Source organism: Python bivittatus, unplaced genomic scaffold (genome assembly GCF_059951505.1).
Source record: "Python bivittatus isolate LINGU-HERP-01145 unplaced genomic scaffold, Pbiv_v1 ctg000850_np1212, whole genome shotgun sequence".
Taxonomy (NCBI): Eukaryota; Metazoa; Chordata; class Lepidosauria; order Squamata; family Pythonidae; genus Python; species Python bivittatus.
This window is the reverse complement of record NW_028277112.1, coordinates 61,235,102-61,256,836: the sequence shown is the minus strand read 5'-3', so window position 1 is coordinate 61,256,836 and position 21,735 is coordinate 61,235,102. Positions and strand designations below refer to the sequence as shown.

General features: G+C 40.1%; 1 protein-coding gene across 3 annotated transcripts in view; it reads right to left on the bottom strand.

The window, feature by feature from the left end:
* The window catches only part of LOC103054328 (PH and SEC7 domain-containing protein 3-like), a 170,383-nt gene that overhangs the window by 50,452 nt on the left and 98,196 nt on the right, over nt 1–21,735 (bottom strand). The window contains exon 1 of one of the 3 annotated variants that reach the window (XM_007425835.3): nt 10,814–11,252. The exons of the other annotated variants lie outside the window; for them this stretch is intronic. Coding sequence (XP_007425897.1) covers nt 10,814–10,972 — 159 coding nt within the window. The 5' untranslated portion in view covers nt 10,973–11,252. Of the gene's footprint in view, nt 1–10,813; nt 11,253–21,735 lie in introns of those variants that run through there. 3 annotated transcript variants of the gene reach the window in all.

Genomic DNA, 21,735 nt, shown 5'->3' with positions numbered 1-21,735 from the left:
TTGGCTAGCAACCAAGCCCAGGCAGACATGGAGTACAATATTGTGGAGAGTAAGGAAGATGCAAATCTGCAAAACTACCTGGGCAAAAGAGGATGAAACATTTTGAAATTCCAAAACAATGAGATGCCATTTGGAAGTGGCTCGGGCAGACACCTCCCTAATTCACCAGAGTGTAAGAAGAAGGAGGAGATACAGCACAATCTACTTGTGAGATTCTATTACAGTCAATCTCAATAAAAGCAGTTCTAGCCTTCCTGTGGAATTGATTTCCTGGTCTGGTGTACCTAGTGGGGCTGACAAGTTACTAACATTTACAGGGATAAAGCAGTTTCCCTTATTTGAGTCATCTTCCTGTCATTCAAACATGGCCTTTCAATTGAGCTCTGAGAGAACAAGCTTCAGTGTTTGTCCTCTTGTCTGTATTTTTTCTCTCTATGATTACGGTAAGTCACAGCCCACACTCAGGATGTCTGTTCCTTGTGTTTTCCATATGTGGAAAGCAGTCATCCATGTTGGGGCTGCTGGTCAATCCTTGCAAGAGAATCTTTAAAAGAGGTCTATGCCATTTTTGAAGTAACATCATGTGCTTGTCCAGCTGAACCAGCAGAACCCAACTGCTCTTTAATAGAGATAGTGCTGAGATCGTATGAAAATTCCCCAAAGTATTAAGCATTGTTTATTTATGGATTCTAAGCTCTTTTGAAGCCTAGAATCTTCTTTTGAGGAAGCTTACCTCTCAAAAGTATGATCTGTTTTAAAGGAAGTGGCACTGATGGTAGATGCTAAAAGCTTGAAGCAAACATTGCCTATAATTGGGCAAGAAAATTAATTATTTTTAATTGGAATCGTAAATGGCTGAAATTGCTAGTTTAAGCCCCAGAGAATGGCTTTTGCTGACAAACGTGTAGGTGGGTTCTTAAGGCCCAGGGAACTCTCTCTGTTGTTGCTCTTTGAAGGGAGAGGAAGCTGTTGATAATTTATTTTTTATGTTTGGCTTTTACAACCCAGCCCCCTGGAGAGATATAAGAGAAATACTAACATAGGTGAAATGTCAGCATTGCTCTCATCATCATTCCTACAGAAGTCAAAACTATTTTACATCAAAATTATTCCTTATACAAAAGGACTATGTAGCCAAAGCTGTGCTGGCAACTGTGATTAAACTGTTATCCATCACAATGGGTTGGAAGGGAAGGGCTACTTTGAGAGCAAGTAAATGCTCCTTTGGGTTGGGCTCAATCCTTGGTGAGTTCATGGGCGGTCCCTGTAGTTTTATCAGCCACAAATGGGTTGTGATTGCCTTCTGAGACAAGCTCTACTCTCGCTGATTTTGCAGTTCAGCTTGAAGCCTTGGGCTTCCTTGTGATCTCTTATTCAAATATTAACCAGGTCCAAGCCTACATAGATTTTTCATTATCACCCAATGTCAACTATGTTAGGTGCTGTCATCTATCTGAAAGATAGCAAACCCCCCCCCAAATTTATAATTCAATGTACCTAATAACAAGTCATAGAAATATCCAGGCATCATTCTGTCAGATCTACTTGTCTGTAATACTCAGCTGCATTCAGTTTATTATAATTTATATCACTCATAATATAATATGTGAAGCCCATACAGATGTGTTGATAAGGACTATGGCTAGCTCTCACAGCTGTATGTACTCTTTCCCCTTTCTTCTGTATATAATATCGCCACCCAACACATCTTCCTGCCTAAAAAATCTTCCTACTAGGGTACACCCTCCAGAAAGCCTTACAGCACCATTTAGGCACAAATCCTGATCTTTATTTATTCCACTTCCACCATACCATCTGTGGGGCAGTGGGCTATGTACATTTCTTGAGAGCTATGGAATCTCTGAAGCCATTTCAAACAAACTTTAGATTCATATGTCATCATAATCCTCATTAACATAAAAACTGAACTAATTCTGATTTCTGGTGGAAAGCATATAGTTTTTTTCATCAAAGAGTTGGCACCAAGTAAATTTGCTGTATATTTGCAAAGACCTGTTCTTGTTAGCAGCTTTTCATGAGTACTGTGAAACTCAATGTTTTTCCATTTCTATGGGTCCTTTCAAACTTTAAAATGTAAAGAACTGAAGTGTCTGTGAACACTGGACAGAGCTACCCAAATAAGCACTTAATACGGTCGCCGTCATAATAAAAATGAAAAAGCGCAGCCAGGGAGGAATGGAAAAAATCAACTAATTATCCTAGTTGGTTATATAGTGAAAGGCATATCATTTCGGTGAACAGAAAATCTGAGTCCTTCTATTCACCAGAAGGCTTTTAAGCCCATAGGTCAGCCTGAAAGAGAAAAGTCTTATTGGGCCAATAACAGAGGACAAATAATAATTGCAAATACATAATTTTACATCATATGTAACCTGGAGACAATGGCTTTTGCCCTGTCCTTTTAAACAGTTAGTTAAAAGACTGGGGAGGAGCTGAAGGACGGATAATTATCTGTTGAAAAGAAGGTTGGAAGTCATTCGTATATTTCTTTACTTTTTTCTCTCTCTTTTTTGTTTCTTGCACTTTCTTATTTCTTTTTCTTTCTCTTTCTTTCCTTTTTTTCTTTCAATTTGTCTTTTACTCTATGGAAAAAATTCTTAATAAATATAATTTTTTAAAAATGGGGAGGTGCTCATAAAAGTTTGGGGAAGGCAGACTGACTAGACCACATACTTTTTAGGTAAACTATTCCAGGTTCAGAGCCCAGTTCCTCTGGTTTTGATTCTCCAAATCTCATATACAAGCTGCCAGTAAGGAGATAGTCCTCGAATTACAGCTGCAATCGGGACCAGGATTGCCGGTGCTAAGCAATGTGGTCGTAAAGCACATTACATGATCACATCACTTAGTGACAGCAATCCAGGCAGCTCCGGGATGCGTGGGTCATTAAACGGGAAGTGGAGGAAGTCTCAGGTAAGGAGTGCAGGGGTGCTGCAGGGAGGTGGGGAAGGCCCTGGGAGCCCGGCACAGGCACGAGTCGGGGGAGGGCACACTCAGTGCAGTGCAAGCACAGAATGGCCAGGGAATGAGGGTACAGGGTGGATGCGATCGCAGGGAGGCCAGGGAAAGAGTATGTGGGGGTGCACGTGTGCGAGTCCAGGGAGGCTGAGGAAAGAGGGTGCAGAGAGTGTGCAACTGCAGGGAGATCAGGGAAAGAGGATGCAGGGTACATCCATGTGTGTGCGCAATTGCAGGGAGACTGTGCAAAAAGGGTGCAGGGTGCGTTCATACATGTAAGCACAGGGAGACCGGAGAAAGAGGGGGCAGGGTGTGTTCAAGCAAAGGGGGGAAGGAGGGTGCAGTGCATGCAAGTGAAGAAAGGCCAGCGGGAGAGAGACTTACCCCAGTGACTTGTGACCTTCCTTGCTGGCTTCCCATTGGCTTTGGTTGGGGGAAGCCAGCAGAGAAGGGTGCAAGCAGTGATCACACAACCATGGGATGCTGCAAGTGGTCGTAAGTGCAAGCTGGTTGCCAGGCACCTGAATTTTGTTCACGTGACCACAGGGGTGCTGCAATGGCCCGAACTTCAAGGACTGGTTGTAAGTCCCTTCGTTCAGCACTGTTGTAACTTCAAATGGTCACTGAACAAATGGTCGTAACTTGAGGACTACTAGTATGTAGCATTTATCCCATTCACATTCTTATTTAAAAAACAAAAATAAAAAAACTCTTCCTCTCAACTCTACCCTCTCTCCAATTTCTTAAATCACTTTATACAGTTCCAAAATAGAATGACAATGCTTTTTCTTGAACTGAATAGTTTCAGGAAGGATGATGGGCTTCTGGTTAAGAATGCTTTTCTGTGTTCAGAATACAAAGGAGTAAGCATTCTGTTGAATTTTAGAAAATACCTCGCTCAAGATGAAGTGATTACATCACAGTTGAGCTGTGTGATTTGGGGGCTATAGGGAGGGAAAAATGGAAACTGAAGAACTAAGCAAAGTCTGCTGTAAAAGCTGCTGCCGCTACAGATCAAAATTGTGCATTTGCACAGGGAAAGTACTGAAGTACACTTGAATCACAGCTATAGAATATGATAAATGAAAATAATTATATTGCCTTTTTGACCCATAGATAAGACAGTCAAACAAAAATCCAGCTGTCTGAAGTGGCACCAGTTCCAACAACAGACAAGTGAATATATATGTGCTTTAGTGGATTTCATTTTGGTTATACTGTAGTTTGTTCACTCAAACATTTAATTATTAAGGATTTAATATTTTATTTGCTGACGGATTACCTTTCTTACACTTCTTCACCACTTTACACAATCTTTCTGTGGTTTTTGAGAAAAAAATTATGTCAAGAAAAGCTTAATTCAGTCTCCCTGAATGTCCTAAATTGCACAAATTAAACTATCAGATTGTAAACCAGCATGTTTTGCAAATTTTCCTGTGTTACAAATAATTACTATTTCTTTCTACAGTTTTTACTATTTAGCAAAACAACAAAAGTTTGCCTTTAACCCATTGCTATAAATCTTAATCAGCTCTCTGGTTTCTGAGATTTCACAGGACATTACCTAAGTATTTTCAATCTATCCTTAGCAACCAAATGGGCTCTTTCATGAAAGGAGGAGGACAGGAGGAAGAAGAAAATCAAAGTTGTTTAAAGGAAACTGAATTCTGAGAACATCTATTCTACAAGACTTCTGTGAAATCACAATACAGACAGTCTTGACCAAAGGCAAGGAATTAATTAATCCAACTCAGGCAGCCATGGATGGAGTGAAAGAGCGAGCCTCCGGTGATATATGAAATGAACCATATTTGTAGTAATATCAAAATATCAAAGTGATATAAAAGAGTAAGACAGCTTTAGATGTTTATATGCTTTAAGGAGGCACTGGTTTTTGGGGTTTTGTTTTGTTTTGTTTTTGAGAAGTTTGAGCATTTCACCAACTGGGAGTCTATATTTGTGATGATTCATAGAATAAAATATTTAATTCATCACTACTGCTCCTCAGAGACGGGTACTGCTAAAATTGCTCTCATCATGGCTAAGAACAGAATCTGCTGAGGGAAAGATCTCTGCATTTGACCAGAGAGATTATTTATGAAGATCTGATAGAGATAATCTCTACAAAGGGCTTCAGTAAAGGGAGAAAAAGAGTGTTACACTCAACATCATCAGCTGGTGAGTTCTATGAGGCAACAATGGGTCAGAAGAGAGCTTGTCTTTCATCTGCAATGCTTTTATGTTCTATTTACTAATCACACACCGTTTAGGAATCAGCTTTGTCTAAGTAAAAAACCTAAACTGCAGTACTTAGAGCAATACCAGCAATGCCTTTATTTTGTCTCTGTTCATGACTGACTGCTTGATGCTGAGACTGAAATTCAAGCTTGTTTTATGTGAGCGCAATATGTCCTTCATTCGGTATGAACCACAGTCGGCTTTATGCAGGTGGTGGGAAACACATTCATTTCTCTCTCTCACATATCCATCCAACTGCTTAGGCAATTTGATGCCTCTGCCTGTAAAGAGGATTTAATGTTAGCACTGGTGTAGCTAAACTAGGCCTAAGCATGTGTGTCAGAAAAAGGAGGGCAGAAGGGGGGCATTTTTCTGTGTTGGTATTTTGGCATTTTTAATGAAATGAAGGGGAATGAGGACAGCTGTCATCTCTTTCCAGCTCCACCCCAACTTGCTGTGCAATAATGAGAATATTCTTTCTGCATCCTTGGTTCAAGTCATATATCTCCCACCTCTTGCAAATCATAGTACTTATACAACCTATCAAGTTAATGAAAGCTCAGGAAGAAACTTATTTCTGAACATACGTACAGAATGATACTGAATTGTAGAGGTCAAGTGTAAAGTGTAGGAAGGTAGAGCTTCCAGTAGCCTAGCCATCATGCTGTTGGTTAGAAGAAGAAAATACATAAACCAAAGGGTGATTTTTTATTTCCTTAGGTGCATTCCTTTAAAATAAAAGGCAGGACCCTTTCAAAAGAATGTTCTGCTGTTACCATTAAAAAGATGTTTCCAGAGGGGAAAAAATACCATTTTGCACATACTCAAATATAGTTTTAACACTTTATGGGGATGCCCACAGATATGCCATCTAACATACCTAGAAATATCAGAAGCAAAATATAGCAGCCCTATAGGAAGATAAATAGTGCATGGAAAATGCATCTGAACCTGTTTTCTTGTACTCCTTTAAATAATGACTTAGGTGCTGCAGAGGGACCATGAAGAAATCACCATGCTAGAAAGAATCAAAAGGTTTGCAGAAGAATAAAATCATCTTCTAAGAAATGTGCAATCTGTCCAACAATCCAACATTGACCAGAAAGACTCCGTGGTTATCTTGCTCAGTTGCTCAGAAGTACGGAACGTTGGCTGTCACTTGAAAAATAAATATAGAACATGGAAGCATGGGAGTAATAGATTCTTCAAAGGCTGTCCTAGGCTGGTGGCCTGCAGCTGTCAAACTTTATGGCTACCCAGAGCAACAACCGTGTTTCTGAGAATTCCACGAACTGTAGTACCAATATTTTTAGAGCAGTGGTTCTTAAACTGTTTGACCCAATTACCCCTTTCCCGGTCTCAAATCATGTTACCCCCATTTAAAAACAGATTGTTGTTTTACACAACTGAGGCAGTCCCAAACTGGATCCTCAACTCACAAACAATTACTAATTGCTCCATTACTATTACCTCCAGGATATGACCAAATTACCCCTTAGGTAATTACCCTCAGCTTAAGACCCACCATTCTAGAGGGCATCAGCTTGGGAAAAGCTTTTCTGATAGCAGCCTTTCTCAACCACAGCACTCTCCAGGTACCTGGGCTTCAACTCCAGAATTTTCAGCAATGTCAATAGTGGATTGGGAATTATGGAGTTGGAAGTTCTCACATCTGGAGGATGCCTAGGTTGAAGAATGGTGATTTATAGGAGTTTTCAAGGGGCATCAGTTGGAACCCTGTACAGTACAGGAGAGCTGTCAAAGGGTAAGAAATTGTATATGTTAAGACACTGTGACACTATATTACAGTGCAGTGTCTCCGATAGACACAGCACTATAGGTCTGAATAATGTACAATTATTAAAATTTCTCTCTCAAAAGAGTTTGGGCCTTTGGCAAATTGTCGACTTCACAATTTTTAGCTGAATGAAAATTGCAACCAGTCTTGAACAACAGGGAATGAAATAAATTGTGTGCAACATTTAAAAAAAAACTATGGAAAACATTAAAAAAAAACTAAAGAAAACGTTAAAGTGTGTGTTGTATGTCTGTGTGCATGAATGAGAGAATAAGCCATTGTGGTATAATGGTTAAGGTGCTGGAATAAGAGCAGGGAGACCCAGGTTCTCTTCTTCCCTTAGGCATGGAAGCCAGCTGGGTAATTTTGGGCCAGTCACTCTCAGCCCTAGAATGGGAAATCAACAAACATCTATCAAACTGTATTGGACCAGCATAGTAGATTATGATCTATAACCTTCAATGAAAAGGCTTGATTGATTTGATTTTTTGATTGAGTAGATTGATTTGAGCTGGTGAGAATCATAATATAATATACACATACACTTTCACAAACATATAAACAAATGCACAATTTAAAGAAAGCAATTAAAAGGCTGAAGAAACTTTCACTGGGGAGAATGGATGGGAAAAATAGAATTCAAACTGGGTTGTCTGACTTCCTGTTACATAATCATTTAGCTTTTATTGAGGAGTACTTCTGACTGTATTACGGGGGGGGAACTAAGTAAATGTTTTAATTTCAACATGATTCCAACAGATAAAATGTGTAACATTTGTGTAAAACAGTGTAAAATATAGTTCTATCAAGACAGACGGTTGTACCAAACTAAGACATTATGTTGCCTGAGAGAGTCCAAATGGTTTCCCCATCTTGCTAGGGATAATGTTTTAAAAACTAGCCTTTTCAAGCAGTAACGATTGTCTTCAAGTCCCCATTCCTTCAAGTTGCAATCATCTGTTGCATGTCCCCAGCCCACCCTCCTACAAATACATTTGCAATAAGCAACGTCTTGCCAGCACTTCGTCTGCAGAATTCTCAGTGTAAATCAGTAAATGAGAAGCCACATTACTGAAAGTTAGATGGAGGACAAATCTCTTCCACATCACAAAAGTATCCTCAAGGCCACTTATTGTACCTCCTGGATTGTATAATAGCCATTCATTTATATGAAAAAGTGAGATTCCAAACCTTTGTCTCCATATTACTGTTTTTTTCAGAATTACACCATGCTCCATTCATCTGATGAAATAGACTGTGATCCATGCAAGTTTATTACAGCAGTAATAAATTGTGTTAAGCTCCCCTTACTCTACTTGTTCTTTTCGGGAGGTATGATAATTTTAAGCATAATCCCAAATTCCAGTGATTAAGAGCTGACATTGGTATATTCCACCCTGTTCTAAATATACGCTACTAACATGAGACTGGTGTGGCGGTTGGGGAAGAGTTATTATTTTGAAACCATTTTTTCCTGTATATCTCAGATTCTCCCTCCCCTCCAAATTTAGTCATTCACTTCTTATCCACTCTGGCACTTAGCAGAGTTACATGCTAATAGTTCTCTTTCTAAGTAGAAAGAATAATACAGATGGGCCAGGTGGTAGGGATAAAAAAAGAAACTATGTCACTGAACATTTAAATGACTTTCACAAAAGCAGACTGAAGGTCAATTGTCATTCCCTTCCTGATCCAACCTCTACCTTCTACCAGATGATATTTTATACTGGCTCAATGATTTGTTTTATTATATTAGATTTTATTTAGAATTGCATTTATTTTGTGTTTTATTTTCTATACTTTTTAATCATAGACTTGATAATGTTTGATACAGGAAGAAAAAAAGAACAATCTAAATATACACATACAGAGTTTCATTAAATTCAGTTGGATAACTTATCCAGACATCATCAAACTAAACATCTTTAAGAAGCCATATGCCACTTTTTTCCTCCGCTGCAAAGAACGAAAACGTCTGCCTCTCTGGAAAATGACATTTGATGTTAATCTGCTGAGTGAGTGAACAACCCCAGTTAAAAAGTACCTGTTTGAAATGACATCAAATGATATGAAAGTTTCATCTGTGAGGAATAACCTTTGATGTTGGTATGATAGTAAATGAGTTATAAGGATGTGTGAATCGGGCTAAGCAACAACAGGATCAGCAAGCTTTGGTCTTCTCTCAGAAAAGGGGGTGGGACCACATCTGATGGCACTTAATTAAAAGATATTAGTGTAGGAAACTGCCTTATTTTGACAGATCTTTGCTCCATCCAGCTCACTGCTCCTGATATTCACTAGCAAACATTCTGCAGAGTTTCAAGATGAAAGTCCTTCCAGTTTTACTTGGGGATCCCAGGAATTAGACTGAGAACTTTTGCCTTCAGAACATGTGATCTATCATTAACACACTGCTTTTTTTCTTTAGGAATGCTTCTGTAATTTGTCTGGAATCATTTGAAACCCACTTGGGGGGCTTCAGTCATCCAAGCAAGCATGCTAAGCTTCAGTTATTAATAAGGAAGGTTCACCTGATTAAACCATTCAGTTGCTGCAACTAAGTAGACCTTGCCACGAAATGCAGACGTTGCGAGTAAGGTACTATTTATTTTTTTCATAATTACACCGCTTGGTGGGCGAAGAACTCACCAGCAAACTGAACATCTATGAACATGTAAGCAACCTTGAGAATTCTACTCCTTTCAACCTCCCTGCAAGGGAGCAAGAAAGCTTTAATATATTTCTTGAAGAATTACAACAGAACAATTACAAGCAACGTTACAGATGCTTACATTTCTCCAAGATTTTGACATCTACCCTATCCCAATTTGTGGGCTTCTGATGTAAATGGATCTTTAGAACGTGGCACTCGGGTGGTAGTATCAACCCAGAGGGAGGGAACAAATGAGAGAAAAGAGAATAAGTGCATAAACCCTCCTGCATGTTTAGACAGCATTAAGAGCCTTTGCATCTTATGTGCAATGTTGCAGATTCACAGGTTATTGCACCTCCTTACTAGCATACTTGTGAAACAACATTAGTAGCATGTTGCAGTGAAACGAAAGAGACAGAAGGGGAAATGGTCAAACTGAGAATCAATCTCTTTAAAGAGATTCCAGCTGTATGGATGGGACTATTCAGCAGCTCTTGAAACTATATAATATTGCTTTTAAAAGGAACAACATACACACACACAAGCTAAAATGAACACAATATGACACTTTAAAGGCACTTCAAATAGCTCCTGAAGTAGGTGGATGGAGTCAGCTTGATAATATCTACTGTGACAAACATAATACAGAGATGACCCCCCCCCAAAAAAACCATTCACATGAAAACACACAAAATGTAAAAATGAATGTTTCATGGCAATATTGAGCCCTGTATTATAAGAATACCACCAGAATCATACAACCCACTCACACAGAGCCACGCCAGGGGAGAAGCAAAAGGCATCTCCATTCAATATACAGAGGATTTCAGCATATACGTGCCAGAGATTTATTTTCCTACCCCTGTCCCCCACCCACCCACCCACCCGTGCAATGCAATGCAATGCAATGCAGTTACATTTTGTGAGGCACTCTGAAAATCTATCCAGTTTTTTTTTTATTCTGCCCACCCCCCAGGTTATTCCTTCCCTTCAATGATTTTTTAAAGGAATGCATTCAAGTTCTAAAAAAAAAAGGTACCATCAACTGATAATACTCCTGGCCCTCTCCTTCTACAACTGTCACAAATATGGAGGCAATCTATATGCATCCATGCACCCATGCACCCATACATCTATTCATTTACCTTGGCTTCCTTAGCAGAAAACTCCGTGGAGTTGGAAATTTTCATAGACTTTGAGCGGTGGGTTTGCCGCCAGACGGGGTCTTCTCGTGGATATTTCACTGAACCTGTGGCTCTCACCCGGACTTTGCTGGTACTCTGCACACTATTAACTCCAATCATTTCGGCAAAGTAAATAAATGAGTTATAGAATTTGGTATCTATAAAAGTGCCAGGGAGCTTCGAGAGGGGAAAAATGAGCAACAATTCTCTTCAGGGTAATTTTAGAAAGAGAAGAATCTCCGTGAAGCTCAGGCTGTAGCAATCAGTGTTTGCTTAAAGATGCACCAAGCTGGTTCCCCCACCACCACACATACCCCCACACACAAACACACAGTCTCTCTCATACAAAGCATCTTCAACTACAGTGTTTTGAGGCAGCGTGATTGTTCAAGGCACGGCTCACGTCACTGGTTGAGAAATATAAAAGGATGGAAACCCCACCCCTACACGCTCCCTCACTGCTCAGCAGATACCGCCATCCTTTCCCAACACACACACACAGGACTCAAGAGTGTCAGTTTCAAACAGCAGAGCAGATGGCAAAAAGCCAAGTAAAAAGTAATTCATTTTGGACAGAAGACAGGCTACACTTGTAATTTCGGCAATGCCATGTCAAAGTGCCTTAACTGAGGCTCAGATAAAATCGAGATGAATCAAAGGAAAGCCTCAGAGACGAGTCTGCCAGACTGGGGCTACTTGAAAAGAAGCAAACAAAAAATCCACCAGCTAAATGATTTTCAAAGCAGCTTAGGAAGGGTGGGCTTGTGAACAAAGATGCCGCTGGTTCACAGGATATTCCATGCTATCCTTTATTAGAAGGGGAGTCGGGTTTTTCCAGCCCTCTTTGGCATATGTTTTTTCAGAAGCAAGCAAGAAGGAGCTGTGCAGCACACTGGCTAAGTGAGCAAGCTACCAACTGGAAAGTGACAAGTTCAAATCTCATTCTGCTCAGATCCCGGTATTGGGTCAGGTTTGCAAAATGAGATAAAGGATGACCTTACCTCTTGTGGCTTTGTAGGGATTACCAAGATAGCCTATGTGAAATGAAGTCACTGCCTTCCCCAACCAGATGCATATTTCAGACATCATTCCCAGGGTTTGGCATGCTGCGTGAGAATTTCAGGAGCTGCCATCCCACAGAGCTGGGGGACCCCAGGCTGGCATCACTGTGCTGAATACTAAAGTCCTCCTGTTCACATTGCGATTTGCTCTCACATCATTTTGCATAAAGCCTGCAGCAGAGTTTTACCTTTTCTAGCTTTGAAGGGAGGTGGAAAGTTATTAACAGAGATATATACGTATATATCCATTGCAGCGTGTGAAAGAGGGTGTGTGCAACCATCCATCCATCCATCACACTTCGCGTAAGCAAGTTTATGCAAAATACAGAAAAAGAGTAAGTAGTAGTAAGCAAAATTAAACTAAAATAGAAGTTAATAGAAAAGAAAAGGGAGTCTAGCTCAATTAATTAATAGCATTCCTCTCCCTACCTTTCTACCCTTTCAAAGTTTGGTTTGCAAGGATTAATAAACTGTGTGAAAAAATTAATTAGACTGATTCTCATTTCTTCAGATTCATGAGCTGAGACGTCAGATCTCTCTCTCACATACCGCACGCAAACATGGACCTACACACCTACAAAATCCAACAGCGTTTCATCTGAGTCCTGACAGCAAAACTGCATTCTCCCACCCCTGGCAGCAAACAACTCTTGTTCTCAAACTAACTTCAAAGAAGAGGAGGCAAAGCTTTCAAGCACAGTCAGTTCTGTTTTCCAATCAGCCCAAAGTGACAAAGGTACTTCTACAACTCCGATTCCCTTCTGCCAGTGGATGCTACCTGCCAACTCCTGCACAAGAAGAGAAATGGATTTGATCAAGAGCTCTTCCGTAAAAGGGAAAGGTGATGTTTACCTAAAGGTTCTGATGCCTGCCTCCCCTCAATCATTTCTAGTTCTAGAGACCCAGAACGCAGCAGATTGCATGTAACCATAGCAACCAAACTCAGATGAGAACCGTCTCTAGTACACCCTGCCTGCACACAGAAGGAGCGTCAGCTGGTAGCATTGGTTGAAATAGGTAAAGGCAGAAACTTAGTCTGCAGAAATACAGTCCCCTTAACCAGGAAGGACAGGTGCTCGAGTTATTCCTCACTGACTCAGTGGGTTCCTGTTAAGACTAATTGGCAAATCAGTGGATTAATTGCATCTGTGTGGAGGCTCTCAGTGTGTTTTCTTCTCTCTCTCTCCCTCTTTTGGTTAGCGTGCACTAACTGATTCATTACAATTCTTTGGATTGAATTCTTCCAGATTCAGCCCACCTCCTCTGGCTTTCTAGAAGTTAAAATGCAGGAGGGGAAGAGAGGGGAATGATATTTTCATTCTAGTGCTATGTAATAGTCATCTATTACCCAAAGTCATCTTTCCAGACAGTAGATTTTGCTACACACATGTGCCTGTGTGTTTGTGTGTCATGCCAACACACAGAGAAGTACAAGAATTAACCTCTGGAATATAAAAACACATACATACCTTTATATAGCTTAGATATTGAGATACCTGGTTACATTCAAAATAACCTGCAGTGGATACGAACACTATTACAGGATCAATGAACAGAATAAATGGGAGGTTATATAAATAGTGAGAGCAGTGAGGTGCAGTGGTTAAGGTGCTGGATTAGAAGGGCCAGGTTCTAGTCTTCCCTTAAGCATGAAAGCCAGCTGAGTGGCCTTGGGCCAGTCACTCTCCCTTGCTCCAAAACAGCTCCATAACAAGCCAGCTGAAGAACAAACCCACTGTTGCATTGTGCACTGACAGCCTTCCTGTGTGAACTAGGCAAGCATGCCAGCAAGAACCATGAAGAGCAAATATGTCATTGGTTTTCAGTGTTTTGCTATGGGATCAGGAATATTCCCAGCATACAACCAATAGTTTCCATATTTTCATTTGTGACTCAGAAATGAAAATATAAGTTTATCAGTGCTGGATTCAAACATGCCCTGAACAAGCTATAGAGGTCAAATTCATATACCATAGAAAACCATTAATTATGACATAAATCACGATGGGGTTCGTACAACAAACTGAACCAAAACCAAGCCAACCAAATGATCGTTTAGTACAATGTTTGAACTAGAGTGTTTAAAAATAGGAGATATTTATTGAATTCTGATATGATCATGCATAAGACTTCCCCAGCATTCATTTCAGCAAGGAAGGACTCTTTGGTGCAATGCTAAATGCTGAAGCTAACTTTCTCCAAATTTCCAAATTGGTTGGGACTACAACAACAATTGGCTATGCTGGCTGAGAATTCTGGAAGTTGTAATCTTAACACATCTGGATGGCAACATATTGGGGAAGAATGTTTTAAGGAATGATTAATCAGTTACTTAAAATGTAGATACAGAAAGAGGATTGGATATTTGATTTTCAATAAGAGACCAGTGGTGTTCCTTTTTAAGATGAAAGTGAAAGATTACTCTGTCCTAAAAAAGAGAAGGAAGAGAACTGATGGAGCCCAGAGATTTTAAATGCACAAAAAGAAATACACTTTTCATATAGATGGAAGAGAAATTGTTTGGAAAACAAGCAGTTTCTTTCAGCACCTAACCTGAAAGGTCAACTAAATACGCCTTTGCAGACTCATCAACTAAATTAATTAAACTACTGCTTTGCCAGTGTTCAGAGGATTCATTGCAGCTTTGCCTGACCTGACAAAACAAGAAATCAACAGTTGTAAACTTGTTTACTTCCTCATTTCACAAGCCATACAAAGCCATTTTCTCAAGGCTTATTTACAAAGACATTCTAGCCAATAAGCCAATCAGATTTAGATTTGGTTTAGTTCTGGCTTTTAGTATGACTGATAGAAAGTGGCATATTCTGAAGTGCATGTCTAGTATTGAAAGTAATAAAAGAGGGGTGCAAGCATTCTCATCAGGCTATTTTTCTATGTCAGTCCTGTGGGAACATTCTGTTACAGCATGGTCAATGTCAGATAACAATGATGCCTCAATCGAGCTCCCCATAAAGGACCGCGTGTTGCCCAGTCTTGCTGCAGGAGGTATACAGTGTAAGGAAGCTGACCTTGACAGAAATATGCAGGAACCATTGCCTAGGCAAAAGGGGATGAAGCATTTTTAAGTCCAGAGCTATGAAATAACAACCGGAAGCATCTCAGGCAGATGCCCGCCTAAGTCACTGAACTATAAGATACAGCATAACCAGACTTGTAAGATTCTATTATTATAACCAATTTCAATAAAAGTCATTTTAGTCTTCCTGTAGAGTTGATTTCCTGATCTGATCTATCTAGCAGGGCTGACAAGAGGGCACTCCTTCTTATGGATCTGCAATACTGGGTATATGTGTATGTATGATATTTCTCCTCTTTTGAAACTTCCAAGTGCAAGGGCTGGTAAGTATAGCACAAAGAGATGGCTTTTCTTCTTGTACAGAAATGAATATGCTTTCAGATTTTATCACTCCCAATTTGTTGTGTCAAACTCAACCTGCATCACTCTTTCTACAATAATCCAAGGCTGCAACAATCCAAATAACCACTAGAGAACAGCAAAGAGAACTATAATTCTTGCTACTGTTAGTGGACATCCAGAGTTTTGCAACCCACACCTGGTAGCCCTACCCTTTCTTCACTAGTCCCCTAACTCTAAAATATATGAATATTTAGAGTTGAATACATGTGAATGCATGTTTCACCTCTGCAGGGCCAGAGTCTTGCCCCTCCATTCACAAGATCTTCATTTCTATTGCCTGAGTCCTCTGCATTCCATTCTGTATCTTCTTCTACCATGTTATCTAGTCCAACTCAACTGTCTTACCTGTCTTCCAAGATTCGCATTTTTCAAATTAAGAAATTTGGGACTTCAAATCTACCTACATATCATATGTATGCTTTGGGTTCATTACCCTTCTTCTTTCATACAAATAAGTGCTGATTTTGAGTGGAAAACCCCCCACTGTATATACCCAGATATAAAAAAGGTGAGATGATGATGATGATGATGATGATGATGATGATGATGATGATGATAGAGGAGGAGAAGGAGGAGGAGGAGGAGGAGAAGGAGAAGGAGAAGGAGAAGGAGAAGGAGAAGGAGAAGGAGAAGGAGAAGGAGAAGATCACACAGACTGACTACAAACAACAGCATGACAAAGTAGCAACAATGGTGCATTGGAATATCTGCAAGAAATACAATTTGCCTGCAAACAAGAACTGGTGGGACCACAAAACAGACAAAGGAATAGAAAATGAAGAAGCCAAAGTGCTCTGGGACTTTAGAATTCAGACAGACAAGCACCTGCCACACAACACCCCAAACTTAACAATTGTTGATAAGAAAGACAAAAAAGTCTGGATAGCAGACATTGCAATACCTGGAGACAGCAGAAGAGAAGAGAAAGAACTGGAGAGAATCACAAAATATAAAGACCTGCAAATAGAACAACCGTGGCAAAAGAAAGCAAAGATAGTACCGATAGTAATAGGCGTCTTGGGTGCAATCCTAAAACATCTGGAGCACCACTTGAAGACCATCGGCATTGACAAAATCACTATCAGTCAATTGCAAAAGGCAGTTTTACTTGGAACAGCTCACATCCTGCGACAATACCTTTAACCCATCAAACAACAACATCTGCCTATCCCAGGTCCTTGGGAAGCACTAGATAGGTGGATAAAAATGCCAAATCCAGTCTAAACAACTGGCTGATTATGTGACCAATAATGATAAATTCCTCAAGTACTGATATTTCCACAATAAAATGAAGCCATTTTATTAAGTTTATTAAATTAAGCCAGCTGGGCATACACAAGCTCAATATTCTTATGATGTCCCTGAGATTGTAAAAGGGTTTTGCTAGACTGGGGTTCTGTCAGGCCCAGCTCAAGAACAATGGTGAAACAGTCCAGTTGAGTAAAGTTCCTTTATTTGCTTCTACCTTATAGACAGAATCTTGCCAAACTAAATCTATACTACAGCAACTAGTGGATATACCCTGAGAGATTCGAGGGAGTGGCTGTCCTGAACCTCTTTCGCTTCCCACACTCCCCCTGTGGACTGTGTTGCCTCGTCTCCTTTCCCCCCTGGAATGCACCCCCTCCTTCCTGATAGCCTTGACCTCTCACATCACCCTCCTCTTTGTAGATACATTCCATCACAGGTTCTATACCTACCTCTATAAAATAGATTCTATATTCCTATCTTGCCTATAATATTCCATCACTGGAAAGTTTCCTAGTAGAATAAGTGTTCCAGGCTATATTTACTTTCTACTCTAATTGCACAAAACACAAACCAATTGCCCCTGAGAACCTCACTGTGAGAGGTGCTAACAAAAACTAAATACTAAAACCAGCATGTCTGTCTATAGACATACAGAAGGGCTAGATGTAACCTTTTCCTACTGTTTATGACACTCTGGGATAGGTTCTTTCCATTTTCAGCAGAGGAAATTAACAATTCTAAGACATTCGATGCTAATTATCAATGGTGCTATTCCACCTGGGTTTACTGGTAGAGCTTCTTAAAACATCAGTGGCTAAATCACAGTGATCAAATTTTGGGCAGTTATAAGAGCATGCTCCAGTTCATGTAACTATTGGACATGGAAGTTAAGTTAGGAATCTCAATATTTAGAGTCAATATTTAGGAATTAGAGACTGGGGACAAACAACAGAAACAAGCTTCTTGATCAAACTCAATGTGCTTCCTAGGAGTACATCTAGAGCCACCCCTGAACAACCTTCAGAGCTAAAAAAAAAAAAAAAAAAGTGAACCTTTGATGAGATGCAATAAATGTTCTCCTGGAATCATATAGTACTTGGACATGCTCACAGCTGTTTAAGGCTCAGCTTCCCAGTGGTAACTTGCTCTCGTGGTCCCTCCCTGGAGTTATTTTGTCTTTACTGATGCATAAGCTGTTTGGAAAGCTTTTCTAAATGAAAGGGGAGGTTTGGTTTAAGTAAGTCTGTACCAGAGGTTAATAACCCAAGGTTCCTCTACCAGTGTCAAACTATGTTAAAACTTGGCCAGACAACATTTTCTCCTGGTCACAATCAGCTCTTTATATTTATAGTCATATTGGAGATGGGTATCTTGATCTTGATTTATTGGAGAAACCGGTATCTTATTGATCTGTCATCTTCTTTAGAGTAGGACTAGGAACCTGAGGGCTAGATTTTCCCATGAGAAGAGTGTCCTGTTGCAAATGTGGAGGCAACAGAGTTGTACAGAGCATTTGACAACTGTAACCAGACTGTCTTCCGACTGACAGAATAGGAATGTGTTCTGACTCTTTTTCTGGAAAAAGCAGGGGTCAAATAAGCTTCTATACCCCACCCAAAGCTCTCTGTTCTGGTGGGCTTTTTGCATTCCCATTTTCCATTTATTGAAAAGCTATCACTTCAAATACTTAAATAGAGCCTGTTTTCTATTCCTTGATCCCATCAAGGATGGTGATTCACATTCTGACGACGCGTCAGATTTTCCACTCTGAATTGTCTATCAAAGGCAATGACTAACTGACTCTAGACCTACTGGCTATCATGGGATAAGGATTGCTCTAATAGTCTCTGATTGCCCTAAAAAGTTGTTGCATCATCCATGCAAATCTTCAGTGGTGCCTATGGTAATTTACAACACCCACTTTAGTAGGGGTATCTGGAGGGATAAGAGGCAGTTCATACTCAAGACAGAAGTCAAAGCATCATTTGGAATATGTTAGAGACAGTTGTAATCCTGGAAAAATGTTCAGAATAACATCTGATAGCTGTGGAAGACAGGCAACCATCACTACAGAAACCTGTTCAGCTAGCCTCTTCCCTCCCTGCTCCACAGCTGCTACCACCAACTCTATTGTGGAAAAGATCATAGAAGTTTCTTCTGCCCTTTAAAAATCAGATTCACTGCATTTTTATTGTAGAAGGTAAAGCCTCCTTTGAGTCAAGCTCACCTTCTGGTCACCCATGAAGTTCTCCTGGCAGTGATATATACCGATTTGCCAGTGCCTGCCTCCTGGATGGCTTTTGCCTTTCCAGACTGGTCTACAGCCCCGGGATAAGCTTCTGAGACCAAAGTCAGCCAAGTGCTGCCACCTGCTGAGCCATTTTTATTTACAATTGTTTACAACGTTTGTAAATCGCTTTGGGAGGACAGTTTATCCTAAAAGGCAGGATATAAATAATCATAATTAAACAGATTTGCTTTTAATTAATTATAACCATGTTTGTAATTAAACAAACATCTTTCAGTTATACTGTTGAAGCTTACGCAATGAAAGAGGTTCCCCATGCAAACCAGACAGTTTCAGTTAAGTCACACAAAAACTCCTGATAAGCACTTGGTGGATATTCAGAAATACTTTGCTATTTTCTTTGTCTTTTGTTGGAAGTAATGCTGGTTCGTGCATGCAGATTCCTTAGGTCATTCCACTGTTCATATTAAGAGCGGATTATTTTTCTTTGTTAGAAAAGAAAAATCCAGAATAGGACTCCATTCTAAAATAAATGAAAAGGGAAAAGTCCTGTTAGATCATCTCAAGGGCCTCTCAAGATATTTGGGCACATCACATCCTTCTGAGAAGCTCATCAGCAGAAACCAACAACCATGCCTCTAGACACAAGATGTCTATTTAGCTAGCTAAATCTCTTTCCCATGACTATGCCTACTTCTCTTTAAAATATATCCACGTTAGTTCTACCCGAGCGTCTAATGTGAATGAATTCCAAAACTGTTGTAGGTATGGAAATTGTTTTTGTCTCCTTGGAACCCACTGCGAATGCACGCATCGTAAGAGGGTGAAAACTTTCAGCATATTTTCACATCATGGTCAAGACAAAATCTGGCTTATCCAAAGACAGATCCAATGACACTGCTCGCTGTGCAGCATGGCTGCAGAGCATTCAGTTATGGATTGCTTTAAGTTTTCTTCTAGGAAGAAGGCACTAGAGGGGAACCCACTGCTTATTTCAACAAAGCCTACAGATTCCTTCCCAGCTGGAAGCGGCTATCGCACTGAATTTACATAAGAGCTCCCTAACCACAAACCATGGATGAGTGATTTGCAGTCAAGCCAAGTGAGGGAAGGAGCTACTGGGTGCACTTGCAGATCAACAAGATTTTGTCCTGACTTTGTGGTTATCACCTTCCCCACCATGCTAAATCACTATCCTGCCTTCTCACCAACAGTTTAAGTTTTGTATTGTCGAAGGCTTTCACGGCCGGCATACGATGGCTGGTGTGGGTCTTCCGGGCTGTGTGGCCATGTTCTTGAAGTTCTGTTTCCTAACGTTTCGCCAGCACCTGTGACCGGCATCTTCAGAGTGCAGGAGCACAGACAGGAGCAGTTCTCTCTGTGCCCAGGATGAGGTGACCCTTTTGTGGGTATTTATAGAGATCTATAATCCCCCCCCCTCAGATCTCTATAAATACCCACAGAAGGGTCACATCACCCTGGGCACAGAGAGAACTGCTCCTGTCTGTGCTCCTGCACTCTGAAGATGCCGGTCACAGGTGCTGGCGAAACGTTAGGAAACAGAACTTCAAGAACACGGCCACACAGCCCGGAAGACCCACACCAGCCATCCCAGTTTAACTTTTACTGTCATGAACATTATCGAAATCCTTTGCTGTGCTAATGCCAGAATCACGACAACTATCTTACTGAGGGAGCATCACCAGAATTGCCCGTAGGATTCCATAGGTAACTGCATAATAGATTAAAATCATGGCATTAAAATAAAATATAAACCAATGGATTTGTCCATATTAAGTAAATAGCTTAAAGTAACTGCATCCTTAGTTTATTACTAATCCTCTTTATAGGAGTTATCGTTTTTTTAGCAGCAGCCTACTAACCTCAAAACCAATATAGAGTTTTGCGCACGCTGATAAAAGATTTGGACTTAGACTTAGGAACATGATTACAGTGCTGTGTCAACCAAGAGCTATTGAATCCCATAGTGGCCAATTAGATTCCTATGGAAAGTCCATTAGCAAGAAGCCTGAGACACGAACAGAAAAACCATTATTTTGCTTTTTTTTTTTTTTGCAGTTGATATTCAGAAGCATTCTATCCTGCTAGTAGCATGAAACCTATAACCATTAGTAGCCACTAATCTAGTTCCCTGCTCCCATGAATTTGTCTGACTTCAGAATTGTCCTAGTTGGAAGTCATTATTATATGTTGTGGTAGCAAATTCCATAGTTACATTAAAGGTTGTACAAAGAATCCATTTTTAATCTGTCCTGAATCTCTTACTATTTACTTTCAATGTCCTTTTGTCAAAGTGTCTCTCAAATAAGCAAATCCTTGCAAAAAGTACAAATCTGAATCGATGGGACTACTTGGGAATCAGCCACACCAAGCCAAAGGCTCAGTTATTAAGAGGATAGAAAACTTTTGTTTGATAGCTAAATTACAAAATTCACAGACAGACTGGGGCTTTTCAAGGGATGATATGTTTCAAAGAAAGATTGCAGTATTATAACAATGGGCTTCAACTAAAGGGAGCATAAAAATGACATAAGGACAAGATTGTATTTAACATGTCCTTTTTTGGATCCAAAAATATGTATAGATTGTGAACGGGAATTGATAGATTCAGAAATAATACAGTACTGCAAGGAACAATTAAGTTCAGTTCATTCCGTTTTAGATATTTTTAAAGCTATTAAAATATGTCAACATTAAGCCAAAGAAAAAAGTTCCATATCCATTAAAATGCATGGGACACAGCCCAACCATATACATTTCCCCCTGAAATATGAAATAGGAAGGCAATCCATGGAAAGGGTTTCCCATCACATTAGGGAGAGGCACTTACTGAGATGAACAGATCCTTAACCACGTAGGGCTA